Source organism: Cheilinus undulatus, linkage group 23 (genome assembly GCF_018320785.1).
Source record: "Cheilinus undulatus linkage group 23, ASM1832078v1, whole genome shotgun sequence".
NCBI lineage: Eukaryota > Metazoa > Chordata > Actinopteri > Labriformes > Labridae > Cheilinus > Cheilinus undulatus.
In genome coordinates, this window is record NC_054887.1 from 16,696,517 (window position 1) to 16,719,326 (window position 22,810).

The 22,810-nt window shown below is 39.7% G+C and overlaps 1 protein-coding gene across 1 annotated transcript; it reads right to left on the minus strand.

The window, feature by feature from the left end:
* Positions 1-5,236: 5,236 nt before the first annotated feature.
* dcp1b (decapping mRNA 1B) lies at positions 5,237-22,579 on the minus strand. Its single transcript, XM_041780814.1, has 11 exons — positions 22,199-22,579; positions 21,716-21,756; positions 21,393-21,520; positions 12,670-12,736; positions 12,133-12,298; positions 11,331-11,429; positions 10,155-10,920; positions 9,880-9,930; positions 9,244-9,473; positions 8,960-9,154; positions 5,237-8,873 (listed from the first exon to the last, which is right to left on the minus strand). The coding sequence occupies exons 1-11, from the start codon at positions 22,355-22,357 to the stop codon at positions 8,796-8,798; spliced, it is 1,980 nt and encodes a 659-aa protein (XP_041636748.1). The 5' UTR covers positions 22,358-22,579; the 3' UTR covers positions 5,237-8,795.
* Positions 22,580-22,810: the final 231 nt, after the last annotated feature.

Below are 22,810 nucleotides of genomic sequence, written 5' to 3' on the forward strand. Positions count from 1 at the left end.
CAATAAGGATTGTTTTTTTTTTTTTGGCATGTTCTTTTGTCAGCGGTGGTTTTAGACTTAGAACTCTCCCATTGATGCCATTTTTGCCCAGTGTCTTTCTTACTCTTGAAACATGAACACTGACCTTAACTGAGTCGAGTGAGGCCTGCAGGTCTTCAGATGTGGTTCCGAGTTCTTTTGTGATCTCCTGGATGAGTACTCCACTTACTCTTGAAGTAATTTTGGTGGGAAGGTTAACCAGTGCTCCAAGTCTTCTCCATTTGTGAATAATGGCTCTCATCATGGTTTGCTGGAGTCTCAACACCTAAGAAATCACTTTGTAAACCTTTCCAGACGTTTAAAAGAATTAGTCATATTCAGGAAGGACAGTTTAATCAGTCTATTTCTTAAACTTCTAAACTCTTGATTAACTCTTGATTAACTCTCGATTAACTCTTTGTCCATTTTTCCACTTTTTGTTGATTGCTTTGGTTAAGGGTGGTATGCCATAGTAGCTTCTCAAAGGAAATTCACAATTAGTCCACACAGGCAAACTTTTACATCATACAGCCCAATTTTTTGACACTTCTAGAAAACAGAAAATTGCATTTTTAAGCCTCTGCACCAGCGATAGCTGAGGATGGAGGAACATCATGTTTTAAGGTTGCCTGTCTGCTCATTTGCGCCATTCTTGTGAATGAGATATCTCAACAATGCTTTGAGAGGTATTCCTCAAACTTTGCAGAAATTTTCATCCTGACTCAAGGATGAACTGATCATATTTTGGATGTCGTAGGCTAAAGTCTTTGGGCCTCATGTTCATCCCTTTCTTTCCAGGCCGTTCTTTATTAATGCAATATCTTTAGAACACTTTGAGGGATTTTAAATTTTCACAAAAAATTAATCTTGACTCAAGGATGGACTGATTACATTTTGGAGGTCAAGGTAATGGGGCTCATGTGCATCCCTTGCTTCTGAACACCACATGTCAAAACACCTTCAGGAATTTACTTCAGACTTTCTACAAATGTTCTCTCTGGCTCAAGGAACAAGTGGTTTTCTAAGTCAAAGGTCAATGCCATTAGGCATCATTGTCTGTCCTTCCTTTTAATATTTCTATGAACCACACGACCACAGAAAACACCACAGCCCTTCTTCCTCACCCACCACTGTACTTTCACTGTGGAAACCTTGTGGATTCATAAAAACACCAAGTGGTAGTTATAGTTTCAGGAGGTTTCTCAAGCTTTCCCTGAATTGTAACAGTAATCTTTGGTTGACTGCCTGCTGCACTATACGAAGCCCAAATGACACGTGAGCTCCAGCAGAGACATGACGTTTACATGACGTCTGGAGCTCAAAGGGGCTGTCTGCCTCCATTAAGCTGCATTAATCTAAATACCCATGATTCATGATGCATAATACACAGATTTGCCAACACACATGCACACTTTGCACATTCAGTCTGAGGTAAATACAGCTCATCATAATCAATCATTATTTGGTTTGTATATCACCAATTCCAGACAAATGTCACCTCAATACACTGTATACTCTACCATTTAACCATTTCACAAATACGTAGACAAACACACAAAGTCAGTCAAACATCTGCTCATGGAAACTATAAGGTTGTTACTGAAATCTGACACGTACACAAAAGTAATACTGCAGTAGATTTGGAGGGTCCTTTAATAACCAAGAGAGACTAAAACAAGAAACAGGGAGACAGGCAGACAAACATGTATGTAGATCACACACATATGGATATCAATGTACACACCAGCAGTGTATAACAGCTGTGGGACACATCCTCCCCCACTGACCTAGATTAGTGATGATAGGGATGAAGTCTTATTTCCTCCTCCCCCTCACAACTATCAGAGAAAGATGACTGGAACTTTACTCTTAATGATCAAAGTTGAAAAACTAGAAGTAAAAGTTAATTTCATTCACATGTTTCCTTATGATGTCTACATTAATGTGCTGCAATGCATAACAGCTGAGCTGCATGCTCTTAACTATTTCCAGGGATTAATATGTGCATGTGCAGCACTATGTGCATGTGCAGCACTATTTGCAAGGAAGAGATTACATTCACATGTATTTTAATTTTTAAGACTGCATTTTGTATTTACTCAAGTTATCTTTGTCTAATATATATATATTTTTTTTGTTGTTGATCTAATACAAGTAAGTGTGACAAATATGCTAAAAAACATTAAACTTGGCACTTGTCAGTGTCAGACTGTCTACTGGGACTTTTATGCCCCACCACTGCTAAGATTTACAGAGAATGGTTGTAAAAGAGAAAATATCAGAGAGCAGCAGTATTCTGGGCCTCGTTAACAGCAGAGGTCAAAGCTGAATCACCAGACTGGTTCAAGCTGGAAGAAAGGCAACAATAACTAAAGTAACTGCTCAGGAGAGCCTCCCTGAACACAGGACGTCAAACTTTTAAGCAGAAGATCAGCTGAAAAGGTATACCTAATGAAGTGATTAGTGAGCGTATATCTGCAGCAGCATAGATTAAAAAGACTTAGAATTATCCCTCAAGTCTGTCCTCTTCTTTCAGTTGTGTTGAACAAACCATGTTAAAAGTAGAATTTGAAATTTGGTATTGTTGTTTCCTTATTACATCCATAGATTCAGTATGACAGCTCTTATTTTCATACATTTAATCATTTGGCTGTGGTTTACCTCATTTATCCGTTTGCCCAATAAAGTGAAACTGCAAAGTTGTCTTTTTATTTTGTGTCAAGAATAATTCCTTGGTTATTTATTACCTTATTAGCTACTTTGATAAAAAAAAGGTCTCTTTTGTTTACCACATTATATAATTAAAAATAAACTCAGCTACAAAGACCCTTCAATGCCATCAAATAGAATATGTGCCACTCACCTGTGTCCCTGTGGAGCTGAGTTATGGGTCCAGTTTGTCCTAGCAAAGCCTGAGAAACTAAAAAAAAAATAGACAAGAAGGATGTGTCTCTGATTGTAGGTTGACACAGAGCAACTCTTGTGCATGAACAAAGATTCAAAGTCATTAGACGTCAATAGCAAAACATATTCGATCTACTAATCAGTTTAATCTGATTTATCGACTCTGCTTCAAAATGAAACCTGTTAAAACCGCCAGCATCCTTCGGTTAGAGTCCGACTCCAAGTGAAGACGCCACCTCTGTGGGTATGAAAACACACCCCTACTCACACAAACACACACCCCAGAGGTCATTGATTAGTCTAAGTCAGGGCTAATAGTCAGCCCTTACATTTAGCTTCATCAGCTAAACCAGTGGTCTGGAACCTCCTGGTCTCAGGGGGCTGAAAGCATCTTATCACAAAGAAACAAACACTACATTTTAGGTCCTAACTGTTTTTTGTTTTTTTAAATATATGTGACAGCAATAAGACCTAACTTTTTTTTTTTACAGTGTTTTTAATCTATTTGTGAAATTAACAGGAGCTGGTCCTCTTTTTGTTTAAAGGGATCTTCTACAGGAAAACCATGTAAAACATTAGGAATTTCAATTAGGGTTTGGGTAATATATTGAGTTTTTAAGATACACTGGTATACTTTTAATGAGTCCAGGCTATTTGGTTTGTATAAATATTGTTTATGTTGACATTTATTCTGAGAAAAATAGATGCAAGGCCTGATAAAGACACTATGGTGGCAGTGGGGCCTTCATTATGGAAAACAAAAGAAGCTGGTAGGTGATTGATCAGACTTTGACTCAACTCTGAACCTCAAGGCCATCACTAAGCAAACAGAAGCGCCACCTTCAACAGACCAAGGCTCTGTAACAGAAGTAGTTCACTGACAGAAATCCACATGATGAAACATTTTCATTCAGGCAGAGAAAGGCAAGAGTGAAGTTTCATAGATTTGGGGTTTTATGCTTTGTCATTGTTTTTTTGATCTCTTTGTCTAAAAAGTATAATGCATGCGTGTGGAGAAACAGCGAGTGACAGCTCGTTATCACTGCTGTCTGGAGAGCTGATGGACGCCATGAGGAAGCAGCTGAGAACTTCATCTGAGGGGCTGTTTCCTATGTATCGATCAATAACTCCATCAATGATCAGTCAGTCATTTCATGTAATTTGTTGCCAGTTAATTTCAGCAGAGTCAGAACGCTCTGCTGGGAATAAACACTGAGCTGTTTCATGGTATTTTACCTATTTACCTATTTCAATTCCTTATTGGAAAATAAGCCTCGTTTTTTTGACCTTCTATGACCTACCCTCATTTGATTTAAGGCAATATTCTCTCTTCTCTTACACGTCCAATCTTCGTAAACTTTACTTTCTGCAAAAAAAAGTTTTGTAAGATTAGCAACTGTCTCTAATCCAACAGAAGCGTCTGCCTCCCTCTTCAAAGAACTGAACATTCTTCCAATTTATTACATAAACATTTGTTATCTTTACCACCATCATATAGACACTTCTTTAGATTAACAATACCATCCCAACAGTGAAGCATGGTAGTGGCAGCATCATGCTCTGGGGGTCTCTGAGTATAGATTAATGAGAGAAACAATGATTGTAAACGATTGAAGCATCAGGCTGCAACAACAAAACTGAGAAAAAGTTAAAGGAGTCAGAATACTTTCTGAATGCACTGCATATTTTCTCACTGTTCTGAAGATGTATTCTCTTTCCGATACTTATATTTTAATTTCAGTTTGAACCATTAAAGGACTTTAATCTAGACTTTAAATTAAAGGTTAAAAATGTACAAAAACAAACCCACCACAAGATGCTAATAAGGATCTTTTTAGGCAGTCAAAAGCTCCTCTACAGCTACAAAATTAAAATACATGTGTTTTATTCACTGGTACAGTGTTTCTAGCTGAATCTACTCAGTCCCTCTTCCCATTCTTCAAACAACACCCCTGTTTTGTCAAACCACCTCCCTCGTGTCAGCAACTCTGCTGTATTGACTCGTTCAGTGCGCTCAGTTGAGCATGATAAACACTGGGAGTGATTTAGTATCGGAAAAAATAACATTGTGTAAGTCTATTAGGGATAATAAGACACGGTTACTAAATAGTGCTGGGTGTTTAAAAGCAGCTGATTAATCACTGTAGACATTATGTTGCGCTATTGATTGTGGCAACAATGTGGCATTAAAGCAATAATGAGTGTACCTTTACGGTGATTTGTGCAACATGAATGATGAATAATAATGCTAATGCCAGTCAGTCTAAGCATATCATTAAAGAGAGACAGTAAGGAAACAACAAAGTTGGTTTGAGAACATTTAATATCCAATTGAAATGTAATCCAGCTGATGTAAGAGGAAAACATCTGTGACAAACAAAGAAACTGAAAAATCTTTCCATTAACATTCCTGTGTCGTTATACTATTTATTATGGCAATTAAAAAAAAAAAAGTTTGACATGTTGAACCAGAAGAAGCTAATGGCGTTAAAAATAACTGCAGATATGTTGTGTAAGACTTCATTTGTGTTGATAGTTTAAGCTAATTGGAACGTTTACATGCTGGTTATTTGTATGTGTACAATGCATTTTGCTTCTTCAGTACAAAAATAGCAAAAAAATACTCTGTTATACTTTATGTATTCTCTGTTTTTGTTGCTGCTTTTTCTTTGCAAATTGAAGTCCAGATATAGATGAGTCAGGCAAAGAAGCTAAACAAAGCAACAAACAATGACACTTGCACATTTTAGCTTTCTTTTCTCAACTGACTCCATTTGAAATGAGTGATACCGACTCTGGAGCTTGATGCGCATATAGTGCAACAACTGTACTACTCCTATATTTTATTATATTATTGTATAGTATCGTATTGTACTGGCTTTAACAGGCCTGTCAAGAGAAAAAAGCATGTTTCTTTGCTTAATGATGACGCCATTTAACCGAGTCACTGCTTTAACTGGATTTGCCACCGTAACTGCCTAGGATTTCTGCTTTTTTACTCGTACTTTTGATAGTGATACATTATAATATATTGTTATAAACTGCTTTACAATAATGGCTTTGGCAGAAAGGAATAGCTTGAAGGTGCTTCATGGTTGTTCATTATGTCTTCTTAAAGAACAGAAATGGAAACATAAATTCTGCCTGCGTTATAGAACATTTACAGCCGTGAAATCACGCAGTTAATGTAAAAACGCACCTCAGAACGTGCTGTTTGTGACATTGCGCTGATTACCTATTCCTTGTTTCCACAAGTTTAATGGATACCATACCAATTTAAATTCTTGATGATTATAATCAAATTACACTTAGAAAACCCTCTTAGAGGTTACAAAGTGCTGAGAAACAAAAAGACTGAGTATCCGTTTGATATAATTAAAAACAACTTGGATACTTGCATAAAATGTCTTAAGAAAACAAACCAATAAGAACTTAATTTAAACAATTCATGTGCTGAAATCAAATTCTGGTAACATGTTAAGATCAGTGGTTTCCCAAACAAAACATGTCTAACACTTTATTTAGTGAGTGAAGTAGGTCTGAAGTCTGTTTTAACATATCCTTCAGGGGTTGCTATGAGTCTAGGAAGACAAACCCAGGAGGCTGACTTGTGCAAAGCTTGGCACACTAAAATATTTTGTCAAATCTTCACCTATTTTGAAAACATGAGAGACCCTCATACATGATGAGGAATAATGACAGATTGCATTGTTTTGTTTTTAGAGCATGTAGTGTGAGCAAACAGAATACCACACCCTAACAACTGAAGTCTCTTCTCACGATTCAAAACCTTACACAATCAAACGTGACTTGGAATCAATCTAAACGGGGCTAGCTGTTAGCTACCTGCTGCATCCATTGCAAATGCGATTTCAGTCCAGCTCCTCTTGGTCATTTTGATTGTGGTACATGTTCGTGCCACAGTTTAACATTTCGGTCCTCCATCTAACTTTATGCTTCAATTTTGCCATCCTCACCATGGCTGCGTTTGTTGTGCTTCCTCCTTCAGTCTGGTCAGCTTATGGATTTATTTATTGTTGTTTCATTCCACATCACAATCATGCTCCTGCTGTCAAGTTAAAGCAGCTCAAATCATCTTTCAAGCAGAATGAGAACAATAAAATCATTTTCACACCATAGGAAAATCTGGTAAGAATAATCCGGTGAACCATCCAAAAACAAGCCTTTGTGGACTTTGGTCTGAAACAGTATCATTAATGCTCTGGTATCACAGTGGCAGAAGCACCTCAGTGTCGTTGTGGATGTGACAGTTTCAAACGGTAGGTCTTTAGGGCACAACGTGTAGTTTTTTAAGTGAAGGAGAGCGAAGGGAATCCCATTGACAGCACGAAAATGGTGGATACTATGAGCGGCAAGAGTCAGTCTACAGGGAGACCAGTGTGACCAAAGTTTATGATCCTGCAGGGGCTCCAGTGATTTTCAAATCTGATGTGCGGAAAATTTTCGATTTTCCTGGTGTCAAGAAATGAGAAAGGAGAAAAGGTGACGCACAAACAGACTGCAGAGTCACACTTGACATACAAACTTGAATATGAGAGACACAAGGAGCTACTTGGTAAATCATCATCCCGAAAAGATCAGCAAAGATGCAAGGAGCAGAATCCAGCCAGGTAAAAAAGACTCTAAAGGAAGCGTTCACAATCCCACTTCACCACAACAGTGCGAGGGCTCAACAGATCACAAGATGTATCTGTAAATGTATGACCAAAGATCTACAGTAATTTTCAGCGGTGGACAATGACGAGCTGGAAACAAAGTATAAGGAGATATTTTAAGCCTAATGCACACCAACACCACTTTTTGCCATACAGTAATATTCAAAGTGCAACTGTTGTAGAATAAATGCCGACATTACTTTTTTCCAAGTCTTCATTTGTTTTTTTAATACCATACCGTGGACTTGTCACCAAGCTATTATCGTACCCTAAGTTTCTGATACCATTAAATTACTCAACTATTGTTTCTATTACTCAAATTACTCAATTATTTATTTTACTGCTCCCTGTCACATCAGAGCTTCCCCTATTGGAACTGTAAATATCAAACATAAACACAACTCTGCCTTCCTCTCAGCCAGGATTTCCCCTCTATTCTTTTCCTTGCATTTTGTTTTTTCACTGCAACTTTAACACACACTAGGACAGCCAACTGAGGATGTTGCTCCCCCTCCTTTGTTATTCTTCTGAAGTCACGTTTGATTGTGCAAATTTCTGTGAGATCTGGTGGGAATGGAATCTCCACTGTGAAATCATCATAACAAAAAGCAGGTGAGTTATCTAACGGTCTGGCTGAATTGCCTTCTGTTTGCATTCAGAGGACTGTAATGTTAAAAATTAGTTGAAATTGTCCTTGAATCTGTGGTTTTCAACTTCTTTTAAATCATTGAAGATTAGTGTGTTGCCAGTCTTTGATGGCCAAGTCAGATTAAAAAGTAAAACAAATATTTAAATAAAAATTCTGCTACACTTGATGGGAAAAACGGTGCAGGTTAATACCGGAATCAAAAACATGAAAAAGATCATGTTTTTTTCATCAGCTACAGGCTTCATTTTCCTTTTAACTACAGGTGAGGGCAAGTTTGTACCACATTAGCAGAGAAGCAGAGAGCTTTTTTTGTTTTTTTCAGAGATGTCTAGAAATTAAACATTTTTTAAACAGAAACAAATACATTTGTACATTTAGAAAATTGTCTTTGTTTCCTCCAGAGAAATTGGATATGAACTGAAGAGAGACAACAGGGTGGAAAAGATACACTGAGTGGGCGTGATAGTCCAGGGAGAAAGTGGTTCACCCCAAAGTGTAAGAACATGCCTGCTCTGCTCATGTGTGTAAACAGAGGGTGTGAAGGATCATCAGTACTTGGTGCTGGAGTCCTTTGCACAGCGGCTGACGTAGGCTTCATAGATGGTGTCCAGGAATGAGCTGTCAGTCTGAAATGGACAAGGAAGCATTATCAGCCTCAGATTTTCCACAAATAGTCTGCTGTTGCCAGATTAATTCAGTAGGATTATTTTACCTGGATTAGATGCAGCAGTGTGGATTGAAGCTGGCTTTTTGTCAGGGCTCTGGTCTCATCTTGAAGGGGGGTTCTTGACAGGGTTGCAGGGGCAACTCCTGACAGCCCACCTAGAGATTTTGGCTGGGTGAACACACTGGGAGAGAGGAGCATGTCAGGTGCTACAGTGGCTGGTATCCGCTGTGGGGAAATGACCTGAAAATACAGAGGTGGTAATTATTAATTCTTCAACTATACCTAAACCTAACAAAGTGAGAATGTCTAACAGAGTCTACCATGCTTGCCTGAAACTGCAGTGCGGCCTTTTGACCCGCAGTGACCGTGCTTGGGTTTAAAACTGGGGCTACAACAGAGCCAGCACCCTGAACTTGGCTTGGCCCCAGGAATCGAGGAGCCAGCCCCGGTCCAAGGCGAGGGGGGTCATGGGAGGCAAGGTTTTGCTCTTGCTGGACCAGCTGGAGCTTTTGTAGTAGCTCGTGAGGTGACACCACACCAGGGATTTGGGAAGACAGAGCTAAGAGAAGACAAATACGGGACCTGGTTATCATTTCAAAACTCTTCTTTTGCTTGAATGTGCCCCTACTCTCAGGACACAAAACAAACTTAACATGGCCCTTTTTTCACAATTAGGTCAGTGTGGCTGCAAATGATAGCATTTTGATAGTGCTTCTCTATGTGGAGATCATTTCTTGCCCCACATTTAGAGTTCACCACTGTGGCGTGAAGCTTTCTGCAAAAAAAAAAAAAACTTGACATCCCAGAATAAAAATGTACTACAAACGGAAACCAGAAGACTTGACAAGCTGAGGAAACAACCCTTTTGTACAGATCCTACATGTTGATGAAGAAAATGTAACCAGAGATTAAAGAGTCCAAGAAGAGTGTAACTGTCACTTATTTATAGAGAGCTAATAACATACCTTGAGGGGGTTGGAGGACTTGGTCATTGGTCACCTGAGGTGGAATCAGGCCTGGTGAAGCAGGAAAAACATGACTTCTTAACTTCTGACTTCTTTATTATCAATAAACTATAATTTTAGCAACTACCTCTCATTAAACTACTTTAATATGTAAATGCTTATATATTTCTCTCTTTAACATTTGCCCAAAAGGCTCCTCTGAGGCTCCTCTTCTACTGTTCTACATGTTCACATTGCATATTCCTTGCACACTGAGAGCATAAAAGACGTCCCACCTGTTCCCTGTACAGCTGAAGCTGATTGGCTGCTGTGCTGCGCCTCCGTTTGAGGTTTAGGCAAGCTGACAAAATGTGGCTGACTCTGTTGCCCTTGGAGATGAGACCATGACACTGAGTCCACCATTACAGGCTGGGAGAGATGAGGATTCTGCTGTAGAGGAGCCGGAGGAGGAGGGTGGGAGCAACACGGTGGTTGGACAGCTGAGGTGAAGGAGGTGGAGGAAGGAGGGAGAGGTGGCTGAGTTTGGAAAAGTCTCTTGATTGGGTCAGGTTGTATTTGATGCTGAGGATGATGAAGGTGATGCTGCTGATGATGGTGGATCAGATGATGATGGTGGTGGTGATGCTCCAGAGGCACGCCGTTGTCACACAAACGGTTTTCAGGGGATTCTGACACGGTCTGAAGCACTCCTCTCTGTCCCTGCATGAGCTTCTGGATGGCCGGGCAGTGCTGAGGCTGCTCCTGCTGCTGAATGACATTTCCACCATCTTCTACAACTGCTTTTCCTCCAATCACAGCGCCAGGTGAGACCACGTTCCCTTCTTTGGAGGCGACACCTCTGCCAGAGTTCAGGGTCTCTTCATACGTAAGCGTGCGGGCTACAGGGGGGCGAGTGAGTTTTCCTGTAGATGGTGACCCTGTCCCAATGGGAGGGGCGGCTAAAGGAGAGACTGGTTGGGGTTTGGAAGGCTGGTGAGGCTGCTGTTGGGAGCCAAAAAGGGTGGCCAGAGAGAGAGGCTTGGGTTCAACACCTTCAGTGTCCTGGTAAGAAAGATGAGACAAAGAGGAGGACAGTTAAGCATAAGACTAGATATATAGACTTCAGTTAGCTCTGCAGTATTTTAACACAAAAGACCTCCTTAAATGACAACAAAATTCAAAGACTGTGAAATATAACCAATTATGTCAGCCCCACAGGTCCAACAGAGACAGCTTCTCAATGCTAACAAATTTTGTCCTCAGCAAAGTATGCCAGCACATATCATAGGGGGGTTTTGGCTTCACTTTTATACAATGGAAGGAAGTACAGACACATTGTCCATCTTTGTATACGGTCAATGAACAGCGCTAACTACATAAAATAATTTTTGTGCCCAAACAGGCGTTTAAATAAGTGAAACTGTTGAAACGTAAACATGAAATATAAGAAGAGGTGGATTTGTGAGTTTTACCTGAGCGTTTGGTTTTACAGGGATTGGTTTGATCAGGTTTGGGTTTCCAGAAAGAACGCTGCTGCCACCAATCTCTTTTGGCTCTGATTTAGACTGCCCCTGAAAAAAAAAACATTAACAAGAAGGTTAAGAAAATAAATAAATTATGTGAGGCTAAAAAGGATGAGAGCTACGAGGCAAGTCAAAAACAATAACGGCCATTTCAGACTGGGTGTGTGGCTGCCATGTCTCAGCTGTGTTGTGGCTTTTTTCTCATTTCAGCATGCATGTTAACAAGTCAAGGCTTAGACTGTCTGTGTGAGCATCTATCAGAGCATCTTCAAAATAGAAGACTTGCCTATTTTGAACACGAGCCATGCATTCCCCTCAGCAAAAAAGAAAAGAAAATCCTATACACAGAGCCATACTTACCTTATTTTTAGCAGATATGTTTGTTAACATTGGTAGAATATGTTTGTTCTCTAAACTACAACTGTTGCTACAGCTTTCTGTCTACACATTGATGGAATATTTCCCATGGAAGATGAACACAGCAGGGTTGCACATCAGGCTTGTGCTTCTCAAAGTAAATAGCCAGTTTGGCATTTGAATCTGAATTTATCCGGCTCAGTTTAACAATAAATCAGGTCACTTGTAGGGCCCCAAAACATTAAGAAGACAGACGAGGCAGTGACAGCACAGGCGTAGCCAATATGCAGCTCACACAACTGAAAAGAATTGTGGGCCTCCTATAGACCAGTGTGAGAAAATGAAAAGACTTGCCATTAAATGTTTGCAGGAGTTTTTCAGAGTGTTTCCCTACCTTGTCATACTCTGTGCGAGCTTTGGTCAACATCTGGATGATGTCCACTGCCTTTGCTTCACTCCCTCCTCCTCCTCCATCTCCTCCAACCACTCCTCCTCCTCCTCCACCAGGGGACAACCACCCACCCTGAGACTGAGCTAGGGCCTGCTCCTGCTGGGTCAGACTACACACACAAACAAGCAAGTCTATGTGAGAAAACATGAATCACAAGCAGCAGTACACTGTACTTTCTTCATGAAAAGAGTAAAACATTTATATCTAATATACTTTGGAATTTAGTCTGAGTACATTTCTTTGTATTTTCTTTACCTGGAGGCAAATTAAAGAATACAATACTTGTGAATTGTTGACTATTTGTTTAGTCTAAGACCCAGACACTGTTGTATTAACAAGGACATGTTTACATCTCTGGTGTATGGGGACTGAAATATAAATAGAACATTCGAACCCAATAGTCCCTGTGCAGCAAACCAAGTCCAAATGTGTTATTTTAAAGGATGTATACATTTGGATTGTGGACATAAAAGCACTTACATCTTCATCCTCTGGGCAATGCGCTGACAGTCCTCCTTATCATAGAACCAAATCCCATGGATGACTACTGAAGGAGAGAGAGGAAGAGAGGGGCAAAAGATTCAGAGAGGAGGGAGGGGAGTGACTGTAAAACATTAACAAAAATGTAAAAAAAAAAAAAAAAACTCTTGGTCTGGAGCATTTCCTGAGTCAATAATAAAAATTAAATTAGCTGCCAAAAGACAGGCGGTTGAATTTTTAAGATGCACCAGCCAGTTCAGTCAACAGACAACTAAAAGAGTACTCTTTCAGTCAAGTGAATGCACAGACATGCTGTCGTACTACTGCTGCTGTGACATCACTGCAGTCCTACTGGACATGTAAACTGTGTATTATTTGCCCAGCTAGGTCAAAACTGAAAAATTTCCCAGCAGTACCCTTATGGGCCCCAGGAGTCTCTAAGTTAGATAAACATGGTCAACAAGGGAGGAAAAAGACCACATCTACACCCATTTGTCATGGGTTACACAGAAAAGCGATTGCATTTCAGTACACAGTGAGTCATCTTTCTATTGTTATTTGCAGCAGCTACATACAGCTCAACGAAACAGGTAGCTTGGATGTACAGTTATTAGGGAGTCAGAAGGGACTCATACTTTGTCCAGGGACAGAACTGAGTGCCAAGACATCAATAAGCATGGTGCTTAATGAATCTTTTATCATATTAAAAAAGATAAAATAAGCGGTCAATTTTTTTTAACAATGTATACACAAGCTCATGTAGTCAACACTTGATCACTATGCCAATTGTACTTTATGTTTTTGATGTTGGTGATGTGTTCATGTGAAGGCTGGTCTCATTTAATGCTGCCCATTTGAGCAGAAGAGTAAATAAAAAAAAAAACAGGATAAACCAAATCTTTGCAGTTCTCTGCTTAGTAAACCATACTAGAAAACAATATGCAATATTAGGCTTTGCCAGTATCTAATGTGCCAATATTTCCACATTTATTTTAGCCAACTCTGATAAAGACACAGACCTTTATTCAAAAGAGCACCAAGTCTTGTCTGGACTATAAATATATATATATAATACTTTCTTCTCAAGTGCTAAAAATGAACTCAGCCTGTAGTTGCCCAAAACAATTTGGTTGCCTGAAAAAAAATTAGGTTGATTCCTTGATCAACCTAATCAGCGACAATGTTGTCACTGCACCCTCCTGGTATCTTAAATGAACATAAAAACAAGAAAAGCATCACCAACTTTTGCAGCATACATATTACTTTAAACCTCATTATAAATACTAAAATGACATCTGACTCAGAGCAGACCAGTGCACCGTCCCATATTCATATGATTTCCATGATCACAGCACAATGTGTAAAAAACTGAAAAATTGTTTTGTTATTCTTATTTTAAAACAACAAACGGCCTGACTTGTTCAAGCCTGCACTGCGTAATATCTGAAATAAGCCCACAGGTCAAGAAGTGAAAGAAAAAAACTTTTAGGGACCAGGAGACATTATTGTTTGTCTGTAACAGACATTCACGTTAGCATGTGCAATTTGCTGAGATAATAAAGGGACTTAAAATAATGTATTTGCCACATAATGAATATAACGCATAGCTGCAGAGCAGTGCACTTGCAGCACCACTTCAATACAAACAAATCTCTGCAGCTTTGTAATGAGTTGAATTTGTGTTGTTTCTCAGTTCTTTAGTGTTGCCACTGTGAAACAATCAGAAAATAATGTATTCTGTCTCAATGCTGAGTGTTTGTTTTACTTGTATTGCACGCTAGGGGTGGGCAATATATCGAGTATACTCCATGTATTGCGGCTTGCGACAACAGAGTACAAATTATGTGGAAGTTTTAGGGTTACTTTTAGTGTTCTCTTACAGCAAAGAGCCCCCGCCCATCCAGAAATCTCTCCTCTATGTATGTGCGTTTTTGTATGAGCAGAGGAGAGAAGCATGGCAGTGTGGAGGAAGTGGAAAGACTGCTGAGGAAAGTTAGCTGTGTTAAGAGACGAACGAAGATAAACGCCACTGGATCTATCATCTGGCAGAGGTTTAAATTTAAATAGGAAGACGTTGAACAAAAAAAGGCAATCTTTAAAAGATGATGCAAGATCTGCAAGATTACGCATACCATTACAACACCTATGAGCACTAAGTGAACAGCAGCGGATGGATAATTTCTTTGACACTTAGCCTATGCCTTGATTAATCTTCAACCACAAAAAATCTGCACCTAAGTCTTAGCAAGGCAGCTTTTGGTACTTTACAGTTGATAATCAATGTGGCAAGCAGAGACAAAAAATCTTTGTAGTTTGATATCAAGACCTTATCAAGGTAGCCTGACATCACCTCACACCTCAACAGGCTTCCTGCCTAAAGTGGATTTCAAGGAAAGATAAAGCTGTTCCAAAAAGGAAACGAGGTGAAGTGTTAATGATGAGACAAAGAAAAGACAGAAACACTTCTGAATGCAGCGACAGACGCAGGGTTTTAAGACCAGACAGACTTAAGAAGTGAGATTAAAGTGAAATCAGCTGTGAAGCACATACTCACATTCCCACACAGACATGCACAAAAATACACAAACGCACTCTTGGCTTCAAATGAGGTTGGATATGTCACTGAGGTCAGTATGGATGAGGGCAACAGACACACACAAAGCCTGGGAAAAATCAGCCCCCAGTACCAAATAAGTAACTGCAGTGGGAGCCTGTCTGGTGGAGTCACAGCCACTTAGAGCACGTTGGGGATGAGACTGTTTGACAGAGACGGAGTCAGAGAGCTGGAAAATGGAGAAAAAAATGAGCGGAGACAGGGTATAAAGTGGGAGGAAGTGAGGTGTGTGAGAGAGATTATCAACAAGTCCATCAAGTGGTGGGAGAGCTCTTTGGCTGTCAGGAAAACACCAGCTGAGATGTGTTGATGAATGAAAAATGAGACAAAGGATGAAAGATAAAGGGAGGAGACAAGATAGAAAATGTTAAATAGAGGACATTCAGATAGATTCTCACAAGTTTAAAGCTGCCCTTACCCTCAAAGAGTCCAAACCTCAATGAGATAGGAGCCCCTCAGAGAGAAAGAGAGGCAGAGAGTGGGTGGAGGGAGGACTACTACCAGTAGCAGTGATAAAAGTGGCCACGAGTTAAGCTATCAGGGTGAATGTCAGAGGGAGAGGGGATCCAGTCAGCGACACTGGAGCCTTAGAGAGAGAGAGAGAGAGGACGAAAGGAACTTCGAACCCCTGCTAAATGTAACTCCATATGGCATTGAATTGTGGGATCAAGAGGCATCGCTAGCAGAGGATTGTCAATTCTGTTTTTTCTACATGTCTAAATGACAAGTACTTGAATCTTTGGCTGTAGTCGGTCAACGGAAGTTGGCGAATGATTCCGGACTAAGCCTGTGTTGTCCTATGACATACCAGGCTAACGGCACACACTAGAGCACGTGGGGTGTCTGCTGTAGATCTACGCTAACTCTGATCAGAACCCAGCGAGATTTGGATGCATTCTTTTATTTAAGAAGAGCTTCAGTTCTTTCTGTTTCCTCCCTAAGTCTGGGAAAAATCACCTAAATTGGTCATTGTCTGTTCTCTCTACTCTATTGGGATTTGCTTTTATGTTACAACAAAAGCACACTGTTTTTTTTTTCTTACAGAAAAGCATCATATTCTACGGAATGTTTGAATGCAACTGGATGATAGAGTAAGTGTATTTGGCTGCAACCCAAACTGCACTACTGGGACTACATAAAAACTAGTATAGTTGCAAACACAGATGTATTTCCAAGCAGAAGTTTAGTCTGAGATGGATTAGGTGCTCTTGCAGTGACACACATGCATGCTTGGAATTACTGTTGTCCAAGAAGAGGCATCACTGCCTTTGTTTGTAGGAATGGAATTCATGGCATCAGAGGAGGAGTATAAACTGAGTTTTACAGCTATGGAAAATCTCATCTAAGGAGACATTAGGACTATTATTACACTATTACGTCTTCCCTTGAGGACGGACTGCAGGTACGCTTTAACTGATTCTGAAGGCCAGTTCTAAGAAGGACTTTGGTACAACTGCTGTGACAGCAAAAGCTGTCAATTTGGCTATCACCTTTATTTCACTTTCACCAGATAAGACATTCACTTGGCATCAGTTTAAGGTGAAATCCGGGCAGCTTTGACTTCAAAGGAGAGCCAGAAAGTTACTACTAGACTGTGAGATTACGGTGGGAGCCATGCTGAGAGGCCTGTTTCAGAGGAAACCTAAACATGAGAGACTGGAGGAGGAACCAGAGGTCAGATTTAAGGGCTCGCTGGTGTCTGAGAGAGACCTGGGATACACATACGTACGACCTGGAGGTAAGACTGTCAATACACCTGAAATACACAGCTAAGACAGGCTAATACTGTGAGTGGTAAAAGGGCAACAGTGCAGCTCACTAGTTAAGCTTGGATCGCCCTCAGTATTTACCATAATAACTGAAAATATGAAAGAATAGGGTTAAAACTAAAAACGTACTTTCATTTAACATTTATTAACTGCTTAGTTTTGAGATAAAATAACTATTTGTTATGGTAGTGATATTCTGTTTGATAGAAAGTAACTAATAAAAAGGAAACATTTAGAATTCATTATTTTTCTAAAATATGATGTAGCGCCACATTATGTAATACCGCTGCATTATGTAATAACCCTAACATTAAGACTTAGTGTGGGCTCCAAGGTATGCCCTACCCAACTACCTTGCCCTAACTCTAACCACTTAGTGACTTATGCCTAAACCTAACCCCCCTTCAGGGCTCTAGACTAAACACCTAACCTTAACCCTAGGACTTAAGGTGGGCTCCAGGGTATACCCTACTACCTTGCCCTAACCCTTACCGCTAGTGGCTTACAAAATGCGGCGTTATTACATAATGAATTGAAAATTTATTACATTATTACATAATGTGGCGCCACATATGTCATTAAATCAAAAGAAAAATAAAAGTACACAGCAGTAAAGTGATTTGGATTAAACAGTCATCACAGTTAGTATGTTCACATGCAGTTACATTAAGTAAACTTATGTTAGTCTAAAAAGTCCTAAAAAGGACTTTTAAAAATGCATCTAACATGGTAGCCTTGGACTAACACACCTTGATAAAGCGGTTAGAGATGGATATACTCCTGACCTTGGTGTTTTGCACATGTGCCTAGCCTCCACACTGAGTTTTGACTTGGAAGGTAAAACGGTATAAATGCTAGCAGGAGTCGCTTTGTCCTCTACTTTTGGTTATCACCGTAAGCTATTCAGTTTCAGATAACTTTATTTATCCCAAAGAGAAATTTAGCTTTAGCAATCTACCCTGACTGTAACCTGACATGACATGATAGACTGTTTCATATATACATTCCAAAGAGGTATTTCAAATTCATCTGGGACGTCCCATACAAAGCATTTGGGAATGGCAGGACTTTCAAAAACTTCTTAGAAGGTGTTTGGACAAACGTCATATTCATGATGTGCCAATCAAAACGGCAAGACAAAATGAGCTAGTAGACTTGTGTAGCTCCAGTGCTAACCTGAGCTATACAGGCTAGCGCTGCCTTAGAGTGTGAACAGCTGGCTGCCATTTATGCTGAAGACTATTGGGAGGCAGAAACATCTTCTCTGTTAAGAGAAACTTTCACTGTTGCTCTTTGCTCTTGTTTTCATAAAGCAATGTGGTTCAGTTCTGATCAAACTGCTGCTACAGTATAGCCACATATGTGCCAATTGCTACACAAGTGGCAGCCACTGTACAACTAAACCCCACCCATAGCTACTGCCTCATTAACCTGAATGATGCTGAGTGGTCCAAACCATTTGTGGTTCGGCATGAATAGGTCAATGCTAGAGTTTCATGTATATCTTGGAGTACCATTAAATCAATACAAATATGTGCAATTTAAATCAACTTGACATAAATATATTGCGATGCCCCTTTTCACCAGCAGGGGGTGCTATCTGCTTTTGGCTTCTCCTTTTCTATACAGGAGATGAAGCAGTAGAACTTATCAATGCTCTATAAGGGAAAAACTTCACATAATTTTATTAGCAACCATACTAACTCAACAGAATTATGTAAATTTTGTGAATGAATCATTACATCTGTAGCAATGGAACAGAAAGTCAAATGTAAAGACTCTTGTGTAGCTTGTCTCCCTCTTTAGAATTTCTGTATTTTACACTGTTACAGCCAGGAATTCAAACATACTTTAGGGGCCCTTAATAGTTTGAGTTATAAACAAATCAGTCCAAATTGCAGACATTTATTTGATGCTAAAGTCAGCACTGAGGAACTGGCTTACCCTCATATTGGTAAGGGATGTCACCATTTTTAAATTATATCCATGACTTTACTGCTAGAATATCTTTAATAAAAGAAGAAATTACTCGTAACCTTGTGGAGCAAGCATATTCACCAGCCACAGCCAAAAACCAAGATATCATGGATGACATGGTTAAAGGACTCCCTGTGTAGATAATGGAGCAGCTAAATCGCTGCTTAGGGCTGTAGGTGCTTATAGAAAGGAATGTAAAAAGCTTTCTATCTGTCCTCTCTGAACTCCTGGAGGAATAACGACTTTCTCAGGCCACATTTCTCTTCCCTGAATCTTTCCCTGTTCTGGCGTATATCTCCAAATGCTTATTTTTAGCCTGGGGTGCCACTTTGTGCCAACTGCCATTCCAGGAAGTCATGGCAGCGCTGAGAGCTAAATGTTTGTCTAATGATAAGATTCCACGACCCTTACACACAGAGGTCAGGACACACTGAGACTGGCAGTATTACACACAGCCTGGAGCTTACATGGTCATTGAGATCAGAAGTTAGCCAGGGAAAAAACACGTTTTTCTTAGCCGAGATGCTTTCCTGTTTATATACAGTTTTCTGGAAGAGATTCTTCCAGCCCATGTGTAACTTTATCCAGTAAATGATGCTGAGAAATTTTGTCATGTTGTACCCAGGAACCTTGAATTTAGTTGTGTTTTCTGCTTGCAAAACATTTTATTTGGATCCAACAAGCCATTTAAATCACAGCAGCTCTGGTGATAAATATCAGTTTGAGTGCAACCTTCTGTATTTTTCCTTTTTTGGCTGCCTTATTATCTGTATCTGATCACGACACTTATGACCATGAAGTTTGCTATGTTGATGGTGCCCATACTTGTTTCGTTTTAATCAGAGAAAACAGTCATTAAATGCAGAGTGATTACCAAGTTGACAAATCTTAAATGTTTCTTGAGTGCAGACAGACCTCGAGTTTTCCAGTGTAATAATGGTTAAAATAAAATTAATGTAATATGACAGTAAAGAAATCAAAGCAAGTGTAAGAAATCCTCTGGTACTGAAACACTCTACTAAACTGAACCTGATGTAGGCTGAAAGACCAAAACAGAGAAGGAGGAACGTCTGCATGTGTCAGCATTAATGAGTGTGTGCCTGTATTATCAGTGGCTGTTGTGGTGTATCTAATCTCTGCTTTGTGGTGCTGTCAGGCTCTTCTCGCACAGGGACACTCGCAACGTGTGTTTATGTAAGCTAGATGTAGGTCTCAGAGGTTGACAGGCTGATAGAGTTGGAGTCACCATCATACCTCTGCTCCATATATGGCTTCTAGCTTACATGAACAGCTTGCTGCACACTTTCGGCGCACAGCAAAATTTTCTATCTTTTATCTGACTTCCTTCCTGTGGTTACAGATACACCAGGCATTTTAAAGTGGTATTATTATCAGGTCTTCAAAGTCATTGAGACATGGTCTCAGTTTGATTCTGGACTCAATTATACACAACTCAGTTTATGTATACAGTAGCTTAATAGCTTATGCACAAGCTAAGGACACAGGGGAGCTACTAAAGTCATAATGATATAGGATATTTATGGAAGTGACCAAACAGCAATAAAAAGCATAATTCTAGTCCCCTGCCGTTAGTACTACATATTCCTTTCTATTTGTAAATAGATGGATAGATGTGATTTTATCCCTCTCTCTCTCAGTGGTGAACCTCTCTGTCTAGTATTTTCATGTCTTTTCCTGTGTATGTAGGTCTCCACCTTTACATTTTTTTTCCTCATTTGATCTGGCTGCTTATGAAACACTTTTCAAGTTGCCTTGTGCTTTGATGATACTAGAAAAAGCTGCACTGAAATGACAAAAAGTTAATCTTTTGTTTTAACATTTTAGTGTGAGTTTTTAATGCATTTTGTCTGACTGTGTTTTGAACTGTAAATAAATGTTGCTTTAATTTGTTATTTTCTTCATCTTTTGAATGCTGAAACTCCTGTGTGCAAAACAAATTTACCCTTTAGATCGGGGGGGGGGACACTGAGAAAGGGTTCACGAGATGCCTCGTCCCCCCAATAATATGCAGAAAACTATTGAAATATAAAATAATGCCATAGTCGCCAGAGGCAATTTATGCTGAAATCAAGGTAATGTTTCAAAAATCCTTAAAAATGTCTGCACACAACAGCTCTTGAATGCACACAACTGTGGGCACTGTTGTTTTGGGGGTTGCAGGCTGAAAACTTAGGGAACCCCTGCTTAAAGGTACTAATAAGGATGTCTTGACTTACTGGTGGTGCTAGGACTGCGCTCAAAGCAGATCTTTGGTACATGACCAAACAATCGAGGTATCAGCTATCAACAGCAAACACAAGAAGTGTGTTTGTGCGTGTGTGTGTCAGTGGGTTGTTCCTTACGTCGGGCATTACGGTAGAGCAGGAATGGGTGCTGCAGCTGAAAGTCCAGGTCTTTAGTGATTGGCTCTGTCAGGTTCTCAATACTGAGTCTGTTCATGATGGTGAAGCCATGTCGAGGAGATGCAAGCCTGAAATACACAACACAGAGTCAGAACAGATCCATCAAGAGGCACTTCAGTTGTGCCTTAGCTCAGCAATGCAGAGCAAATACATTTTAGGTCACAATTTTCTATATGAACATTAATATTAAAGTGACATTTAAATACTAAGAGCTGTACATTATAAAACTATGATGTGTTAAAGTTCAGGATGAATTTGAGTACCTGGTGTAGATAAAAAGGGTTCCTTCCACCTCTGTCTTCTCCTAAAAAGATGCAAACACATGAAATGAAGAGATCAGAAACGGTTGACCACATAATTTGTTACACTCTGGGGTGTGGTGAACAAGTATCTTGTGCAAAACGTGTTACTGTGTCAAGACAAAACATAGAATAACTACAAAACAAACGCAAAATAATGTACAATACTCTAATGGGGAAACTGGGGTAAAAATTCTAACGTGTCTGGTGCATCGGAGCTAATGTTTCTCAACATGAATCTACAGACAATATTTCACAACACTAAATACTATATAGTTACACAGCATGTTGGTTTGGATGTCAACTCTTTCGACATTTTGCTATATTATAAGGAGATAACAGTGAAGTACCATTCTTTATTATAAATCTGAGTCCGCGACAAAGCGCGCCTCCGGAGAGGATGACGAAGCTAAGCTAGGTTAGCACACGGTCTCCGTTTATACTCACCCACTCGTTCGCCCTGTTGTTGTAAGTATACAGAGCGACTTGGCTGGCCACGTCCACAATGTTATTGATGTAAGGGTCTTGTCGTTGTAAAGCAGCCAGACTTATATCCAGTCCTTTCGCCGTGAGGCAGCTGCTGCTACCTGCAGAAGTGGCTGTCATTGTTCCCTATGAAGAAGTTAGCTCGCTAATAGCTTCAACGGCTATCGAGTCCCTGAAAGACGAGATAAAAACCCACAACAGAGACGAGGTAAAAGAAGAAAAATACACTGGTATCTTCACTAAAGCGTGTTTCGATAATAAAGACTAGTTAATAAAAAAAAATGAAGAGTTATCGAGTTCTATCTGGCATGAGTGAGTTTCAAGCGGCCATATTCAGCCGGAGAGATTGTAAACAACCAGACATGAGTAGTTGCGTCACCGGCTTGGGGGAAATCAGTCTTATCTATCAATACGGAAAAATCGATTCAGTTTTCTGGTTTTGAAGCGCTAAAATGATTATTTTATGCAACATTTGGTTGAATGTATGTGCAACAATCACATGCATATGTTTTATGCATATTTACTGACATTTTATATGCACATTTTGTTGCATTTCTTGATATTTCTGTGAAA

Excerpts from the sequence above, each read along its gene's own strand:
- dcp1b (XM_041780814.1), bottom strand. The coding sequence starts at position 22,357 with ATGACAGCCACTTCTGCAGGTAGCAGCAGCTGCCTCACGGCGAAAGGA. Across the intron at positions 9,931-10,154 it reads TTCAGCTGTACAGGGAACAG|GCCTGATTCCACCTCAGGTG; the intron begins GTGGGACGTCTT and ends CTGCTTCACCAG. Across the intron at positions 9,155-9,243 it reads AGGCCGCACTGCAGTTTCAG|GTCATTTCCCCACAGCGGAT; the intron begins GCAAGCATGGTA and ends CTGTATTTTCAG.